At 47.9% G+C, this 18527-nt stretch overlaps 1 protein-coding gene across 1 annotated transcript in view; it reads right to left on the bottom strand.

The window, feature by feature from the left end:
• Positions 1–740: 740 nt before the first annotated feature.
• kidins220b (kinase D-interacting substrate 220b) overlaps positions 741–18527 on the bottom strand; it is a 19630-nt gene continuing 1843 nt past the window's right edge. Inside the window, 30 exon segments of the mRNA XM_073492573.1 lie at positions 741–3296; positions 3511–3741; positions 4715–4813; positions 4892–5029; positions 7246–7368; positions 8131–8366; positions 9292–9470; positions 9627–9789; positions 9913–10057; positions 10247–10335; positions 10646–10883; positions 11003–11143; positions 11280–11569; positions 11651–11802; positions 11909–12074; positions 12165–12222; positions 12224–12366; positions 12760–12924; positions 13011–13188; positions 13355–13453; positions 13673–13771; positions 13867–13965; positions 14179–14376; positions 14503–14547; positions 14550–14603; positions 15140–15241; positions 15464–15562; positions 15816–15914; positions 16248–16346; positions 16660–16816. Coding sequence (XP_073348674.1) covers positions 2088–3296; positions 3511–3741; positions 4715–4813; positions 4892–5029; positions 7246–7368; positions 8131–8366; positions 9292–9470; positions 9627–9789; positions 9913–10057; positions 10247–10335; positions 10646–10883; positions 11003–11143; positions 11280–11569; positions 11651–11802; positions 11909–12074; positions 12165–12222; positions 12224–12366; positions 12760–12924; positions 13011–13188; positions 13355–13453; positions 13673–13771; positions 13867–13965; positions 14179–14376; positions 14503–14547; positions 14550–14603; positions 15140–15241; positions 15464–15562; positions 15816–15914; positions 16248–16346; positions 16660–16767 — 5244 coding nt within the window. The 5' untranslated portion in view covers positions 16768–16816 and the 3' untranslated portion in view covers positions 741–2087.

Raw genomic sequence — 18527 nt, 5'->3', positions numbered from 1 at the left:
GTTCCTCATGACTTTTACTTTGAAAAGACCAGGCAGTGGAAGCTTCCTGCTTGTGTAGTTGTTGCTGCTGTTTGTCTTATTTTGAAAACCTACAGGAAGTGTCATTTTTGTACTATTTTCTAAATTGTCCTCTCACAGGAAGTGGACTCTTATTGTAATAAAACAAAGCACTTCCTTTATCTAAACACTTTTACTTTGACAGGAGGATACTGTTTCCTGTTCTGGATTAAAGTTTGAAAATTAAATTATTTTGTTGTTGTTTATCCAAAAACACTGAAATACTGTAAACAATAAACTTTGATACAAACAGTAAATAAAGCTGCAGTCTTCAGTTTAACAGCTCCAGGTCCACTTCCGGTTGGTTCTGGAGCTTTGGACCACGGTCAGCTGATCGATGGTTGTCATGGAAACATAATGTCTAAAGTGTCTCTGAGGACTTTTTTTTTTTTTTTTTAATTTTTCATCTACGTCGGTGACAAACTGACAGAAGCTCCAGAACAGGTGAGTAAGTGGACCTTCAGTGGTTCTGAAGCTGCAGGCTCGTCATTAAAGGAGCAGTTCACTCAAACATCCATCAGAACCTTTAATCAATAAATCCTGTTGGGTCCCAGGTTGTGACCACGTGTCGCCTCCTGCTGGTGAAACATCAGCTGATCAGTGAACCTGATTATTGATCTGAACTCAAACAGACTTTATTTAAATCAACTAATAAAAGCGATCAGATTAAACAGTCGGACAGCTTCAACGTTCAACATCAGTTTATTTCTTAGTTTCACATTTAAAGGAGTTAAAGAGGCAACAACAGCTTCACCTGACAGACCACATGAACCAATACCCGATCAATAATCTGTCACAACGCTCCTCACTTCATATTAAATGACTTCTTGTTTCTCTGACAGCCGAGACGAGCGAAGCACGACGACTCAAATCTTTTGTTAATGATTTCAGAATAAAAGCCTGCAGCTGTCAGACTTCAGCTCTGCGCTCTGATTGGTTCGTTTGACTCAGTTTCAATAAACAACAATAAACACAAACACTGACTCGTCTCAACAACCAGCTTCTGTCTTCTCTCAGACGTCAGTTTGAGCTCCAGGAATCAGACAAACAGCCAATCAGAGGTGAGCAGGTAACGAGACAGGTGTGACATCACCAGTCCGATCACAGCTGAGCCAATGAAACGGGTCTAAACATTTGTGTCAATCAGAAGAAAATGTAGCAGCTTGTTTTACAGTTAAAACATTAGTTAGTTGAGTCCAGTGTGTGAGAGGCTGCAGCAGAACTTCACCTCCAGAACCAGAGTCCAGATTCAAACAAAGTCAGAGCTCAAAATAAATTTAATCTCATGAGTTTTAATGTCAGACTGACTCTGAACACGTTTGTTCTTTAACTTTTCATCTTGTTGAGTCGCGTCATGTTTACACGTCTCATCAGAACAGCACCAGAATCTTTTATTGAATGTTTCTCTCGTCACAGTTCAGCTCTGAGCTGTTTTATTCATCGTTCAGCTGCGTCACGACGACCTGCTAAATGTGACATCACAGATTAGTGTTTGAAAGTAGAAAGGCCACCAGGAGGCGCCGCAGAACGTCTGCTCATAAACATGTTCTTGACTGTAAACTAGTTAAACCAGATATTATAATAATATCTAAATATTTAGTCGTGTTGTGACGCGAACAAAAACAAGGTTAGAGTTTAAAGTTACATCAGAGTCTTATTTACCTTTATTGACCCTGATACTGAATAAATAATAATAATAATAATAATAACAATAGTGTGATTCTCTGTTGATTCCTGGAGCCGTTGGGTCACATCACAACAACAACATGCAGTTTCTACAGAACTACGAACATGCACCAACAACTGGACTACTGATGACATCACAGCAGACGGACACGACGAGCGACCAGCAGCAGCTGTTCACCTCCGACAACACGTCACGTTAACGACAACGACGCTCTGCTCTTTCTGTTTTAATATCTGACGAGCCGTGGGATCAATGTAAACGACCCGTGATTGGCTGAGGAGGCTGAAGGCGGCTGCTGGTTTGACTCTCGGTACTCTCTTGATCGTGGCGGGTCACCGTGAGGTCACAGGATGCTCTCCCGCTCCTCGCCGAAGGTGACGGTGTCCGAGGACACGGTGCAGATCTCCGGCGGGTCTCCGGGCTTCAGGCCCCTCTTCAGGTGAACCACTCGGACGTTCTCGTTATTGGGCCCCGGCCTGGTGGAGGTGGTGGTGGAGCCGGAGGTGCTGGTGGTGCCGGAGCTCGGGGAGAGGATGACATCACTGGAGGAGGAGGAGGAGGTGGGGTTGGAGGAGGAGGTGGAGCCCTCTGCAGGCTGGCGAGGGCGGTTGCCCTGCTGGGCGTTGGTGTTGTTGTTGAGCGTCACGTTGCTGGGCGTGCGGTTCAGGTTGTAGCTCTTGGACGAAGGCCAGCTCTCCTCGGGGCTGCTGGCCAGCAGGCTGCACTGGTCCTCGGAGCAGATGGACATGCGGGCGACGGCGGGATCCTGGAGGCCGCTGAGGCTGCTGGGAAGTCCTCTCTTCCTCGCCAGGCTCTCCTCATCCAGCTCGATCAGGTTGGCCCTCTCTAGCTGTGACAGGTCCGCCTCCTCGTCCTGCAGCGAATGGTTGGGCGAGCTCTCGTTGGACCGCACGCCTGAATCCGACGAGTCCTTCTTGTCCAACATGGCGTCCGACAGGTAGTCCTTCCCCTTCAGAGCCAGCGAGCCGCCGGGAAGTTTGGGGTCGACCACCTTCTTGCCGTCTTTCAGCAGCGGAGCGTTATCTGACTCCTCGGACTCCTCGTCGTCACTGGTCAGCTTCTGGTAGCGCAGCCCGCCGCCGGCCTTCAGCTTCAGGTCAGCGGCGCCCTGGAACAGCCCGCCTCTTTCGGCCGAGGTCTTGCGGGTCAGCAGGGACTTGGAGGAGCCGTGGTCACCCTTCTCGTCCTCCTCTGTGATCGGGTCCAGACCGTCTCCGTTGGAGGCGAAGTCGGTGTTGTCTGCCGCCGGTTTACCGCCACTCCTCTTGTTGAAGGATTTACGCCCGTCCTGCTCGACGCCATCTTTGCCCTTGTCCTCTGATGATGATGATGATGTCATGAACTGTGACGGCTGTGGTTGGACCGGCCTCTCTGCGCCGCTGCCGCCCATCTCCAGCTGAGACATCTGGGCGATGTACTCCTGGTAGGCATTGCTGTACTCGGCCTGCTGCTTGTCTGTCAGCTTGCCGATGTCGTTGGACGACTCCTGTGAGTTCAGGCTGGTCATGCTGGCGGTGCGATGAGCGCCACCCTGAGGACAGACGGAGAACACAACAAGACTTTGTTTCAGAACGTCCTCCAGCTTCCTGTTGACAGAACCTTCAGCAGTCCGAGCACCTTTTCACTGGAGACGTTCAGGTGTTCAGATCAGCTGTATCACATTAATATAAATCTTAAACGTAAATTATTTTGTTTCCTGATCAATAAACACGTCACCACAGGTCAAAGGTCATGTGCTGGTTTACCATCCACTGCATGTTTCCGTGTCGGGCCGGATCGTCCAGCCCGACGGTGCTCAGCTCCTCGAAGCTCAGGTTGAAGCTGTACATCGGAGAACCGTCCGGGTTAGTGGCGCCGGCGTGGGGCGGGGCCACCGCTCGCCTTCCTGCCTCGGTGGGACCTCCCACAACGCTGCCTTGCTCACTGGCAACTTCCTCCTGCAGCACCTGACTTTCGATGTGACGCATGTCCAGAACCTGCAGCCGGGCAGAGATACTCAACTGTTCATCTGATAGAAATACAACTTCTTCTTCTTTTATGAGATTTAACTTTACATCAGACAAAACAACACTTTTATGTCAGCGTGAGCTTTGTGTTTGTTCTGGTGATCCACTTTCTCTCCCGTGTCTGAGACTCAAGGACCTGCAGGATAATCTTTATAAGTTCCTTCATTTTCTTTCCATCTGTGAAACAGTGAATGAATAAATGTTTCAGTTCCACAGATTTTTTTTCTTGTGAATGTTTTTTCACTCAGTTTCAAACAAGAACAATTTTCCTCCTAAAAATGTTTTTTTTCTAAAAATTCTAAAATTCAATTTCAGACATTAATTTCTTTCACAGATGGAAATAATGTAAGAACTTATAAAGTTTATCCAAATCACGATCACAGGACAGAAAATTCTGTAGATCAGTCTTCTCACTGGCTCTCAGGGCTTCAATAGTTTTGGGAGACAAACCAAGGTTTTAATTTACTATTTTTAATATTTCATGAACTACAGAGAGTCTCAGAGAGGTGAGAACAAACGAGAGGAAGACGTTTTCTTTATTCACTTCAAGAATAAAGTAGAAATACCGTCTCTCACAGGCTCGTGAAGCTTTGCTTCTGAACAGACACAGTTTTCTCTTCACTGTGTTTATGAGCTAACAGAGAAATCATGTCTAAAGATTCTGAAGTAGTTTCACCAAGTCAGCTACACAATGTATGTTGTTGCCTCGTCGTCTCAAAGTGTCAAGTTCATTCTCCACATTTCCACTTTTTTCTTCCTCCTCTCATTGTTTCCTCATCGCTCTGAACCCAAACATTAAAACAGAAGTTGAACTCATCTTTATCATGCTAACAGTATCATCATGCTAACAGTATCATCATGCTAACAGTATCATCATGCTAACAGTATCATCATGCTAACAGTATCATCATGCTAACAGTGAGCAGGGACAGTGTGGACTCACCGTGGCTCTGAAGAGCTGCCAGTCTCCAAAGTTCATGCTCATCTCCTTCTTCAACTCGTCGATGTTGCACTGAGACAAAACTCTGCCGTTCACGTTGGCCTGGAAACACAAACACATCGACCCATGTGACCGTGTTCTGACCCACACAGCTCAACACCATGTCCACACCTCACTGACCTTCCTGATGGTGGCGCTGTACTGTCCCATCATGCTCTGGTCGATGCCCTCGATCTGCCGCACGCGCTCGCAGACGGCCTCCGTCGTCATGGAGCTGAGGAGGATGGCCGGAGCGCCCGACATCACGGAGGCCGAGCCCTGAACACAAACACACGCCTGAGTCCACCCAGCAGGAAACAAGATCACTACAGACCAGATCACTACAGATCACTACAGACCAGATCACTACAGATCACTACAGACTAGATCACTACAGACCAGATCACTACAGATCACTACAGACCAGATCACTACAGATGACTATAGACCAGATCACTACAGACCAGATCACTACAGACCAGATCACTACAGACTAGATCACTACAGATCACTACAGACGAGATCACTACAGACCAGATCACTACAGACTAGATCACTACAGACCAGATCACTACAGATCACTACAGACTAGATCACTACAGACTAGATCTCTACAGACCAGACCACTACAGACTAGATCACTACAGACTAGATCACTACAGACCAGATCACTACAGACTAGATCTCTACAGACCAGACACTACAGACTAGATCACTACAGATGACTACAGACTAGATCACTACAGACCAGATCACTACAGACTAGATCTCTACAGAGCAGACCACTACAGACTAGATCACTACAGATCACTACAGACTAGATCTCTACAGACCAGACCACTACAGATCACTATAGACTAGATCTCTACAGACCAGATCACTACAGACTAGATCACTACAGACCAGATCTCTACAGATGACTACAGACCAGATCTCTACTGAGACACAACTCATGTTTCTTCTCTTCATGTAAACTTGTGATCAGCCTTCAATCCTCCAGTTTCAGTTTTCAGTGAAAACAGGAAGCTGGACTGTAAAATGACGTCACGGGTCAGAACCAATCGTTCACTGATGTTTCTACTGAAGAGTCTGTTTGATTCTTTGCTTCATGGTGAGCTGAGGAAACGTTTGATAAAGTATCAGAACCTGACAGGATGGTATCATCAGCATCAGAACCTGACAGGATGGTATCATCAGTATCAGAACCTGACAGGATGGTATCATCAGTATCAGAACCTGACAGGATGGTATCATCAGATCTTATTTAGGAAATGTTGATGCTTTGAGTCACAAATCAAACAAAGAGAGAATTAAAGTTCTGTTCTGAGAGTGCATTTATTACACTGTATGACACCTGTGTGATTGGGGGGGGACAGGTGGGACAGGTGGGGGCAGGTGGGACAGGTGGGGGCAGGGCAGCTCAGTGGGTCAGCTGAGGGGTTTTTGGGGCGGGGTCAAAGGTCAAACCAAAAGTTCAAAACCAAACAACTCTACTGAGGCCACAGGCTAGTCCAGGCAAGATGCATGCTGGGAGTCGTAGTTGGCAGAGCAATTCAGAAGGAGTTAGTAGGAAGGAAGGAAGGAAGGAAGGAAGGAAGGAAGGGAGAGTTTTATACCTGCTTCCTTTTCAAAGATGAACCCTTACACTGCAGACAGACAGACAGACAGACAGACAGACAGGTGAGGAATGAAACACAGCTGGAGAGGAAACATCTGAGAACAGGTGAGCAGCAGGCGGGACAGAGAGTGGAAATGATCGCTGACTGATTTTCTCTCATTGATTCCAGTTTCACAACACGAGAAGAAGAAACCAGAAATCAAACATTCGGTCGTTGAAGTCTGAAGCTACAGAATCTCACAAACCACAGAAGAAGAGAGGAGAGGAGGCGTGGAGTCTGCCGTCCTCAACAGCAGAAGAAGAGGAAAACCAGAAACTGAAGCTTCGTGAGGACAGTTTTACAATTCTCGGTTTTAAGTGGCATCAAGGATCAAAACTACGGAAGCCCATTGAAGCCAAAAAAAAAAAGAAGAAATAGAAATAAAACCTTAAAGGACAAAAATTATACACAAAGACATAAAACTCCAACAGCTTCATAATAAAGATAAAGAGAGAAATCAATGTGCACCAATAAAGCTGATCGATGGATCGATGGATCGTATTAGAAGAGAGGAACAAACACTTCCTGCTGCAGCTTCATCACTCAAGATTTCTACTTTTCTTTGCAATAATGTGATAAAGTGAGTTTTGGTTATTTTACATTTTATCCACAAAACATATTTTTTATTATTGAGAACAAACAACCAGCAGATATAATATACAAGGAAATCATTTACTAAGAATTTGTGCATTTTATTGATTTAATCATTGATGATTGATGATCATTGATCACTTTAATCTGCTCACTTCATGAATAATTCAACAATCACATGATGACATCACAGGAAACAGTCTGTCTGTAGCTCTGGCCCTCTGTGACCTCACGTGTCGTACTTACAGGTGCAGCGGAGACGTCCCGACAGAAGAAGCTTTTAGGCAGTGAGCGTGGGTGGAGGTGTGATGGGTAGGAGGGCGCCATGAGGGGGCGTGGCACCTGGTACAGGTGGTGGGGGAAATATGGCTGGGGGGGGGGGGGAGAAAATCAAAATAATGTTCATGGAAATGATTCAACATCACACAACAAGGACGCAACTGAAAACACACAAACAGTCCCTGAATCACTGCTGTCACACACACAGACACACACAGACACACACAGACACACTGACACACACTGACACAGACACAGACACACACAGACACACACACACACACTGACACACACAGACACTGACACACACAGACACACTACAGCTGCTTTGTTTGTGTGTCTGTGGTGTTGTGCAGCATCAGTCCAGCTGCTCATCTCTGATTTTATGGGAAATCCAGATGTGTCATGTCTGAACCTGAGTAACCTCTCATGTGCCTAATGTCTGCTAGGCTAGGCTAACAGTTTGCTCCTGCCTCCAGTCTTTGTGCTAAGCTAAGTTAAAACGTCCAGGACCTGTCTCTGTACTGGACTCTTTGTATGGACCTGAACCGGACTGTGAGCTCCTGCAGGGTGACAGCAGAGATTCAGAGTCAAACAGAGAAACATCTCGTCTGACAAATTAAATCCAACTGAAGCGTAAAAAGACACAAACGATAACAGGAACTGAACCAGGTGAGCAGGAAGCAGTCTGCAGCCGTGTGACCACCTACCATTCAGCCAATCAGGTGAGTCGATGGCGAGTCAGCGGTGAAAACTTCAGACTAACACCTGAAAGCTGAAAATCAGAACTCACCTGTCACCTGTCAATACGAGTGACATCATCAAGCGTCTGAGGGCGGAGCCTGTACTCACCCTGTTGTAGAAGGGGTGCTGCGGTCCGGCCATGCCGCTGTAGTAGCTGCTGTGAGGCTGCGGAGAGACCACGCCCCCTGCCGGCTGGTTGAAGGGCCCGCTGAAGGAGGCGGAGGGCGAGCACGCCGACGACACCTGAGAGTACACGGAGGTGGGGCGGGGCTGCGGCTCCTGCAGGGGGAGGGGCGGGTACGTGACCCCGCCCATATTCATCTGCTCCCGGGCCGCACGAACATCTGGATCAGAGAGAGAAAACATCTGGATCAGAGAGAGAGACAACATCTGGATCAGAGAGAGAGAGACAACATCTGGATCAGAGAGAGAGAGACAACATCTGGATCAGAGAGAGACAACATCTGGATCAGAGAGAGAGACAAAACATCTGGATCAGAGAGAGAGACAACATCTGGATCAGAGAGAGAGAGACAACATCTGGATCAGAGAGAGAGAGACAACATCTGGATCAGAGAGAGAGAGAGACAACATCTGGATCAGAGAGAGAGAGAGACAACATCTGGATCAGAGAGAGAGAGACAACATCTGGATCAGAGAGAGAGAGACAACATCTGGATCAGAGAGAGAGACAAAACATCTGGATCAGAGAGAGAGACAACATCTGGATCAGAGAGAGAGACACAACATCTGGATCAGAGAGAGAGAGAGACAACATCTGGATCAGAGAGAGAGAGAGACAACATCTGGATCAGAGAGAGAGAGACAACATCTGGATCAGAGAGAGAGAGACAACATCTGGATCAGAGAGAGAGAGACAACATCTGGATCAGAGAGACAACATCTGGATCAGAGAGAGAGAGACAACATCTGGATCAGAGAGAGAGAGACAACATCTGGATCAGAGAGAGAGAGAGACAACATCTGGATCAGAGAGAGAGAGACAACATCTGGATCAGAGAGAGAGAGAGACAACATCTGGATCAGAGAGAGAGACAACATCTGGATCAGAGAGAGAGACAACATCTGGATCAGAGAGAGAGAGACAACATCTGGATCAGAGAGAGAGAGACAACATCTGGATCAGAGAGAGAGAGACAACATCTGGATCAGAGAGAGACAACATCTGGATCAGAGAGAGAGAGACAACATCTGGATCAGAGAGAGAGACAACATCTGGATCAGAGAGATTAGCATTAGTCATGGTACCTGCTATGATCTCTCTCAGTTTGGGGTCCAGGTTGACGGTGCAGGGCAGGAAGGTCCGGATGTCTCTGGCCGTCAGGACCGGCGTCCGTGAAGACAGAAAGACCTCGAAGCTGCGAACGTCTCCGTCGATCTCCAGCAGAGGCTCCACGTCTTTGGTGGTCGGGATGTTCTTCGACACTCTGACAGAGAACACACTGAAGAGTCAAACTCTCTGCTCATGTCTGATACATGTGATCAGATCTGGGATCAATACAATGATCAATGTTAAAGACGACTCTTTCACTTCCTGTGGCTGCTCCACACATTCAAACACACGTGACCATGTGACCTCTGACCTCTCGTAGATGGTCTTGAGGGTGGCCTGGTCTGGGACTCCGTCGGTCTCCTCCAGGTACAGGATGAGCCAGGACGTCCTGTAGGGCCACTGCTCCGTCAGGTTGATCCAGGACGCCAGGCGGTCCCAGTTAAAGCTGATCTGATTGGCTCGCAGCAGACGACCTGCAGACACACAGGAAGAGGATGTTACTGTCACTGATGTTCGGTGTTACAGTCTGATCTGTTGTCTGTCTGTGGTGTGACCATCAGTGCTGATATTGATCCAGTGATCAGGTCATTATTGACCTGTGACGGAGACGATGTTGAGCAGCCTCCTCATCGTCTGTGGGCTGATGTCACTGAACCAATCCTCCGTCACCATCAGCTTCGTCAGGTCGAACGACATCTGACGAGTCACCGAGCGCTGCACCTGACGCCGCCGGTACGTGTCCTGGACACACAGGTCACATGGTGATCAGCAAACATCCATCGACTGATCGACTGATTGATCGAACGATTAAACACACTGCTGCTGTTTACAGAAACACACAAACTAAAGAGACCTGAAGTGAATCTGCACACACACACACACACACACACACACACACACACACACTCACACACTCACACACACACTCACCCTGCGGTTGAGCGTCGTCTTGCTGCCAAACTTGGTTAATTCTCCCAAACTGTGCTGAGACAGTTTCCGGTCCAACTCCTCGTGCCAACCTGCAGGCGCACACACACACACACACACACACACACACACACACACACACACACATTAGAGACGCATGTCAGAGGCACAGCTGACTTGTTAAATCAGATTCTTTGCCGTCATCTTGTGACCCCTCACATTTATCTACTCCTGTAAAACATCCTGATCAGACGGTTCGTTACACAGAACCGTCTGGTCAGGAAAGGCCCCACAAGACCTGTTTATCAAAGGGCGAGCACTGATTGGACGAACCATCTGTCCATCACAGGCTGCTCTGTAGTACTTGTAGTAGTTATAGTAGTTATCCATCGTCATGGTTACCGTCAGTGTTGGCGGCGTCCCCATTAGCCGGAGCAGGAGCGCACATCTTCCTGGCGCTGGACAGTCCTCTGCTGTTGAGGAAGACGGGCAGGTGGACGATGTTCCTCATGTAGTCGTGTCCGTTGATGTTGGAGTCTCGGAGGACGCTGTTCAGGTTCTGGTTGATGGCTTTGATGATGATGTGAGGGTCGCTGGCAAAGATGGAGATGAAGGGCCCTTTGGAGAACAGCACCCTCACCTGCAGGACACAGAGGAAGAGCTGCATCGTTAGCTGGAGCCGAGTCTGATAACGAGTCTGATCTGTGTGTTTTTCCTGTCCTGTGTTTGTCTTTGAATCAACAGTGACCGTCGTCTCACCGTGTCGAGCATCTGCAGAACTTTGTCCTGTTCGCACGAGTCCAGCCCGTCGATGACGACGGCCAACCTCGTCTGATGCTGCGTGAAGCCGTCGATGGTTTTCGCCATCCTCGCCATCAGCTCCACCTCGTTCTTCAGCACCTGCAGGACGACATCACTGCGTTTAAATATGTGTTTAACCTCCTGCTGGTTCACTGTGGCTGTCCTCTCACTGCCCTCTACAGGCAGCCAGCGGTCACTACAGCAGCAGTGATGTTCGGACTGAACACGTTCTCACCTTCATGAAGCCCTCGCTCTTCAGCTTGTGCATCCTGTTGGCGGCGCTGTGGAGCCTCTTCCTCTGAGAGTTCAGCACCGAGTCCGTCACCTGCCACCACGTCCTGCAGTTCAGCAGCAGAGCCAGACCCACCACGCTGCCGATGGCGATCAGCACCGCATTCACCGTCTGGTTCTCGCCATCCACCTTAAAGACGGCCAGCAGCGCCATGCCGGTGAGCAGGCAGGACAGCACCAGGACGAAGATGATGAAGGACGGGATGCAGCACGTCTTCTTCCACTTCCTCTTCCCTGAGACAACGAGGAGAGAAGAGCTCAATACAGTGTGTGCGTGTGTGTGTGCGTGTGTGTGTGTGCGTGTGTGTGTGTTACCCTGCGCCTCCTCAGTTTTAAACACTCTGAACAGACGTGTAGCGAGGAAGCCAAACTCTCTCTCGCAGGCGTCGGACAGCGTGGCGATCATCTCAGCCATCGATGTTTCTCCACCGACGCTCGACAGACGGTTGTAGTCTGTGAACAGGAACCTGCAGGGAGACGATGTGATGACAGCTGATGACATCAGCATGACATCATATCAACACCTGTATGTTCTCAGGAGAAGCTGCCTGTGTGTTTTTCCCTCAGTGTTACCTGACAGGCAGAGCTCTGGTGCTCTGCTCCGGCAGCTCTGGCGGGTTCACAAACATCAGCTTCAGCAGCAGCTCCAGATACCCGATGTGACGGGCCAGACGGGTGCTGAGCAGCCACGCCCAGTTCCAGCTCTCCCCCTCCCGACGGCCGCCGAAGTACACCACCACTGAGGAGACAGGAAAACTTTATTGACACATCACAGGGACAGAGAACAGACTCATGTCCTCTCTCGGTCTGAACCAGGGCGGTAACTTACCGAAGAACAGGTAGAGCAGAGCCAGCAGGCTGAGAGAGCAGAGCCAGCAGGCTGAGGGAGACCGCCATGGAGAGTTTTGGGTCGACGGTGAAGCCGAGGACGACGGCGATGGAGCCGCAGAGCAGCAGAGACAGAAAGACGACGAGCCAGGAGAACTGAAACAACGGCTCGATCTGCTGACCGGCGAACGTCTTCATCTCATCTGAGGAGCATTAAAGGTGCATTACGTAAGAATCAGCCATTTTGATTTCATACTCCAAACAGAAAGAGGCAGCGAGTAACTGCTAACTGCTGCTAACATCCATCACTGTAGCTACTGTTAGCTTGTTAGCTCAGTTAGCCGTGCACCTAGCTGGACTACCAGGGGAGTGTTGGTGTTTACATCGCTACCACAGGAGCTTTGGACTGCTGGGAGAAACAGGGTTTCAGGTCTGGGGCTAGCTGGTTAGCATGCTAACTGCAGTAGATATCTCACATTGTGTTGATCAATTTAGCTCATTTTTGAATATTTTGAACTAAAATTCTTACATATTGCATCTTTAATATGTATTTATAAATGTTGTGTGTGTGTGTGTGTGTGTGTGTGTGGACTCACCCTCCAGCTTCTTGAGCAGGAAGGACTTGCCGCTGCCCCACTGAGCGTACAGACCCACACAGATGGGAGGCTGCATGGTGGGTTCACTGAGGATGTCAGCGAGAGCAGAGCTGTACAGGTCGTAACCCAACATGTCTCCGTCCGACTCTGTGGGCGACAGGTGACCTGCAGACACGTCACATGTGTGTGTTAGTACACTGACACCTGGTTCTCCATCTGTGCTGAAATGGTTAAAGGTCTGAAGAACGTACGAGCTCCAAAGATCTGCGTGAGGATGCTCTTCTGGTGACTGCAGTCGATGTTGTACGGCGTCTCTCCTGCCTTGTTGGGGCGGTACAGCAGGCGGCCATCTTTGGGGTTTCTGAGGAGGAGCTCGGCCAGGCGGCGACTGCGTCCACGGATAGCGATGTGGAGGGGCGTGTCTCCTTTCTGGAGAAACAGGAAGTAGCGGTAAGTATTAAGAAATAGCGCAGAGAAGAGTTAGAATTACATTGAGCTGGTTCTTCTGTCGAATGAAGGAAAAATTGTGGAAAAATGAGTTGAAGAAGTTTCGTTGGACACTTTATTTTAAAGTTTAGCCTCAGTGTGTCGTCACCTTGTCCACAGCCGACACTTTGGCTCCTTTATCGAGCAGCAGCTCCACGATCTCGATGTTCCTCATCTTGGTGGCTTTGATCAGAGGAGTCTCTCCATCCTGAGACAGGAAGCAGCAAACACAACCTCAAACATCTGTACAGGTGTAACATGTGGACACACTCGGCTCAGACACGACAACACACTGATTATACAAACATAAACACTCCTTTATTAGACATATGAAAGACTGCAGGTATGACAGATAATAACCAGGTGTGACCAGGTGTGTCAGGTGTGACCAGGTGTGACCAGGTGTGTCAGGTGTGTTGGGTCTCACCTTGGTGCAGGTCTCAGTGTCGGGGTTACACTGCAGGATGTCTCTCACCATGGTGGCGTTTCCTTTCTCCACAGCCCAGTACAGAGCTGTTTTATTCTCCTGGAAACACAGCAGAGTGACACATCACCTTTATGACTGTGATATAACATCTGTGCTGCTGATAAACAGGCCTGATCCCTGTCACCTGTCCTCACCTGTCCTCTGATGTCGATGTCAGCATATTTATGAAGCAGAGCTCTGACGATCTCCACGTGACCCCCCCTCACTGCTCCGATCAGCACCGTGTCACCACTCTGTAACACACACACACACACACACACAGACAGACAGACACACACACACACACACACACACACACACACACACAGACACAGACACACACACACACACACACACACACACACACACACACACACACACACACACACACACACACACACACAGATCAGAAGTGTTCCCACAGTGTGTCCTGTGTAGTTGAGATGACAGTTCTGCTGTCGTCTCACCCGGTCTGGGATGTTGACGTACGTCCCTGCGTCCAGCAGGTCCTGGACGATCTCGGTGTAGCCCTCCTTGGCGGCGATCATCAGCGCCGTGTTCCCGTCTTTGTCCGTCATGTTGACGTTGGGGTTCCTCTTCAGCAGCTCCTTCACCACCTCGGTGTAGCCGCCCTTCACCGCCACGATCAGAGCCGTCATGGAGTTCTGCACGGACCACAGAGACGGGACAGACACCTCATCACTACCTTACAGGGTTGTTGGGTTTTGTTTTTTAATTCAGTGATGAAGCAGCAGCCACGGCTCAGAGACACAGCTGTGTGTTGGTCGTACCGCCCCCTCCTGGTCCACGTCGGCTCCGTTCTCCAGCAGGTGCATCTCACACAGTCAAAGTGTCCTTTCCTGGACGCCCAGATCAGAGGAGTGGTCCCGTACTGTCACACAACAAATACATGAAGAAGAAGTTCAGCGTCAGACATGACAACAGACATGAGATTCACTCAAACCAGCTCAGATCAGACAGAAACTGATGGAAGTCTGTTTCCTCCTTCAGCCGTCACAGTTTCATTCTGACACTGTGCAGCATGAAGTCTGAGTGAGACGCCGACACAGAAACTACAAACTTCAGAAGACCTGGAAAGAAGACGTCCTGGAAAGAAGACGGCCTGTCTCTTTAAAACGTAGGTTTTAAAGGACAGGGGCATAGATCTGACGTCTGTCACCGTCATGAGGCTGATGTTCATAAACAAAACAATACAGAGTAAAAGAGAGCTGATGAATATTAGTTCACACCAGAGGGGAGAATGATTCTGTGTTCTTTCCTTAACATAAGTATTCTTCATAAAAGTGCTGTTGAAATGTACTTGTTATTATTATTATTATTATTATTATTTTGATGTCACTTTCATTCTTTAAGTGAAACGTCCTGAGGTCTTAATGCTGAAGACGTCATGTGGATGTTCTTCTTCACCTTGTCAGAACAGTTGACTTTCGCTCCGTTGTTCAGCAGCACTTTGACGATGTCAGCGTGTCCTCGACCTGCAGCCCAGATGATCGGATACACACTGTACTGCTGTGAGACGCACACGCACGCACGCACACACACACACACACACACACACACACACACACAGGAGGGTGTCAGTAGCTCAGAGGCTTCTGACAAATGTCAACAATATCACATTACATTTATTTATATGTATATAGATATTAAAAAACTTGATATTGTTGACATATGTCAGAATATATTTATATACATATATACTGTGTGTGTGTGTGTGTGTGTGTGTGTTACCTGTCCTGTAGTGTTGGGGTTCGCTCCGTGCTCCAGCAGCAGCTCAGTGACGTCCACACGACCTTTATAAGCCGCCCACATCAGAGCTGTCCAGCCTCCCTGATACACACACACACACACACACACACATTAATTGATTTGATTAATTAATTCGTTGATACAGATTTATATTACAACAGTGATGTGACTGTACAGTGGAGATAAATAATATAACTTGCAGAACCTATGATTCATTATTTCCTGTGTATTAAAGAGATCTTTTCATGAATTAATGTAAAGTTTAATGTGATATTTGACTACAGGAGATACAGCCCCGCTCTACTACATTTCCCATGAGGCTTAGCTCACCCACCATGTCTCTGTGCTCGATGTAGGCGCTGTTCTCCAGCAGCTCCTTCACCACGTCCACATGACCTTCTTTAGCTGCACAGATCAGAGCCGACCAGCAGTCCTGACCACACACACACACACACACACACACACACACACACACACACACAAAAACGTTACCATGGAAACAAGCTTTTAACTCGGTCTGTCTCCTAGCAACCACAACATCCAAGGTGAAGAGGTTCAGAGAGGAAGCTGAGAGGTACTTTAAATTCTCCAGTGAGTGAAACAGAAAACATGAAGTAAAAATACATATTATATATATATATATATATATATATATATATATATATATATATATATATAACTGTACATATACTGAGACTGAGATATTATTATAAACATGTGGATGTAAAGTGAATAATAATGCTGAGTAAAGGTTGGATTTGCTCACCACGTCGTCCAGGTTGACGTTGGCTCCTCTCCTGATGAGCTCCTGGATGATCTCCAGGCTGCCCTGCTCCGCCGCCAGCATGAGAGGAGTCTGACCGTTCTGTCAACAAACAAACAAACAAACATGAACCATAAACGCTACAGAATAAATACAAATACTGAGAACAATTAACAGAACAAAACATCCCAAAAATAATTACAAATCCCAAACTGGTGCAGCGTATAACTGGAGATAAAAGACAGAATCCTGTCAGGACGTCTCGTTTGGTTCATTACATTTTTACACTTTTGTGAACAAAGAATATGAATTCTGTTAAATCTAAGGTAGAAATGAAAATATAAATATAAATACAGTGAACAGAGTAAAGACGGACTTCTGAACAGAACGTCCCGGGTGTTAGAGGTGTACGTACGTCGCTGCGGCCGTCCACCTCCTTGAAGCGGTCCAGGTGAGCTTTGAGAGCAGACAGGTTCTCCTCCTCCACGTAGCTGAACAGGTTCTGGATGGCCAGGGTGGTCATCTTGATGGACGTGGTGGTGTCCCATGTCTGCTGTCTGTCACTACGCCCCCTACAGGCAGGAGACAGCAGGACACACATCAGTACACACACAAGTACGATGTATGTGTGTCAGAGTATTGCTGCTTCTTTTACTGCAGACTGCTGACATTTAATGACCTTTGACCTCCATGCTGAAGTCTGCTGACAGAGTGAAGGAGCCGGCGTGACGTTTAAATCCTTCAGACGGCTCAAAGTCTGGCTCGAGTCTCTAATGTCAGGTCAGCTCTGCCACGCCGCTGATAACACTTCAACACGCCGCTGCTGTGGGATTTTACTGTTGCTATGGAAACACCACCTGCCAATCAGCGTCATCTTCATCATCGACTGCCCTCCAGAGATCAATAAAGTCCCATTCTTTATCTTACATGACATTACCCACAAGCCCCGTGGAGTCCAACAGAGAAATCCACCAATCAGAGGAGCAGCTGTCACCATGGTAACAGTTTCATTAAGCTTCACAACGGTTGATCTTTTTAATAATTACAGCTCATTAAAGTAGACGTGTCTGATCACACCTGCACGACAATCAATCACAAACATCTGTCTCATTTCACTCAGCACACAAAGTCTGAAGGACAGAAGGACAGAAGGACAGAAGGACAGAAGGACAGAAGGACAGAAGGTCTGAAGGACAGAAGGACAGAAGGTCTGAAGGACAGAAGGTCTGAAGGTCTGAAGGACAGAAGGTCTGAAGGTCTGAAGGACAGAAGGTCTGAAGGACAGAAGGACAGAAGGACAGAAGGTCTGAAGGACAGAAGGACAGAAGGTCTGAAGGACAGAAGGACAGAAGGACAGAAGGTCTGAAGGACAGAAGGACAGAAGGACAGAAGGTCTGAAGGACAGAAGGTCTGAAGGTCTGAAGGACAGAAGGACAGAAGGACAGAAGGACAGAAGGTCTGAAGGACAGAAGGTCTGAAGGACAGAAGGACAGAAGGTCTGAAGGTCTGAAGGTCTGAAGGACAGAAGGACAGAAGGACAGAAGGACAGAAGGTCTGAAGGACAGAAGGTCTGAAGGACAGAAGGACAGAAGGACAGAAGGACAGAAGGTCTGAAGGACAGAAGGTCTGAAGGACAGAAGGACAGAAGGACAGAAGGTCTGAAGGACAGAAGGACAGAAGGACAGAAGGACAGAAGGACAGAAGGTCTGAAGGACAGAAGGTCTGAAGGACAGAAGGACAGAAGGTCTGAAGGTCTGAAGGTCTGAAGGACAGAAGGACAGAAGGACAGAAGGACAGACGACACCTGAGTCGTCTCTCGGGGACAAGATGAGACTTTCTTCACACTGATTTGACATTTTAAAGGACCAATCAGCTGTTCTGACTGTTGACTGACGCTCAGCTGTGGTTAATGTTTCATCAGCTGTCTTCTCTGAAACCACTCCTTCATTTTCTGCTTCTGACTCATTTACATAAATCAGCAGAGTTTAAAATAAACATACAGACTGAACCAGAACCAGAACCAGAACCAGAACCAGAACCAGAAGCAGAACCAGAACCAGAACCAGAACCAGAACCAGAAGCAGAACCAGAACCAGAACCAGAACCAGAACACTGACCATGTGACGGACATTCATCACATTTCTGTTTCTGTTTTTATATCATCACATCAGATTTCTGAAGTCTGTGGATTCTTCTGCCCGCCGGCTCTACTGCTGACTCTGATCATTAATATGTCCAGTATTGATTATTGATTGATAAGTCTAACCTGTTGTAACACTGTTA

Source organism: Pagrus major, chromosome 22 (genome assembly GCF_040436345.1).
Source record: "Pagrus major chromosome 22, Pma_NU_1.0".
Classification (NCBI taxonomy): Eukaryota; Metazoa; Chordata; class Actinopteri; order Spariformes; family Sparidae; genus Pagrus; species Pagrus major.
Note: the sequence above shows the minus strand (reverse complement) of the source record. Positions and strands in the feature narration are given on the sequence as shown.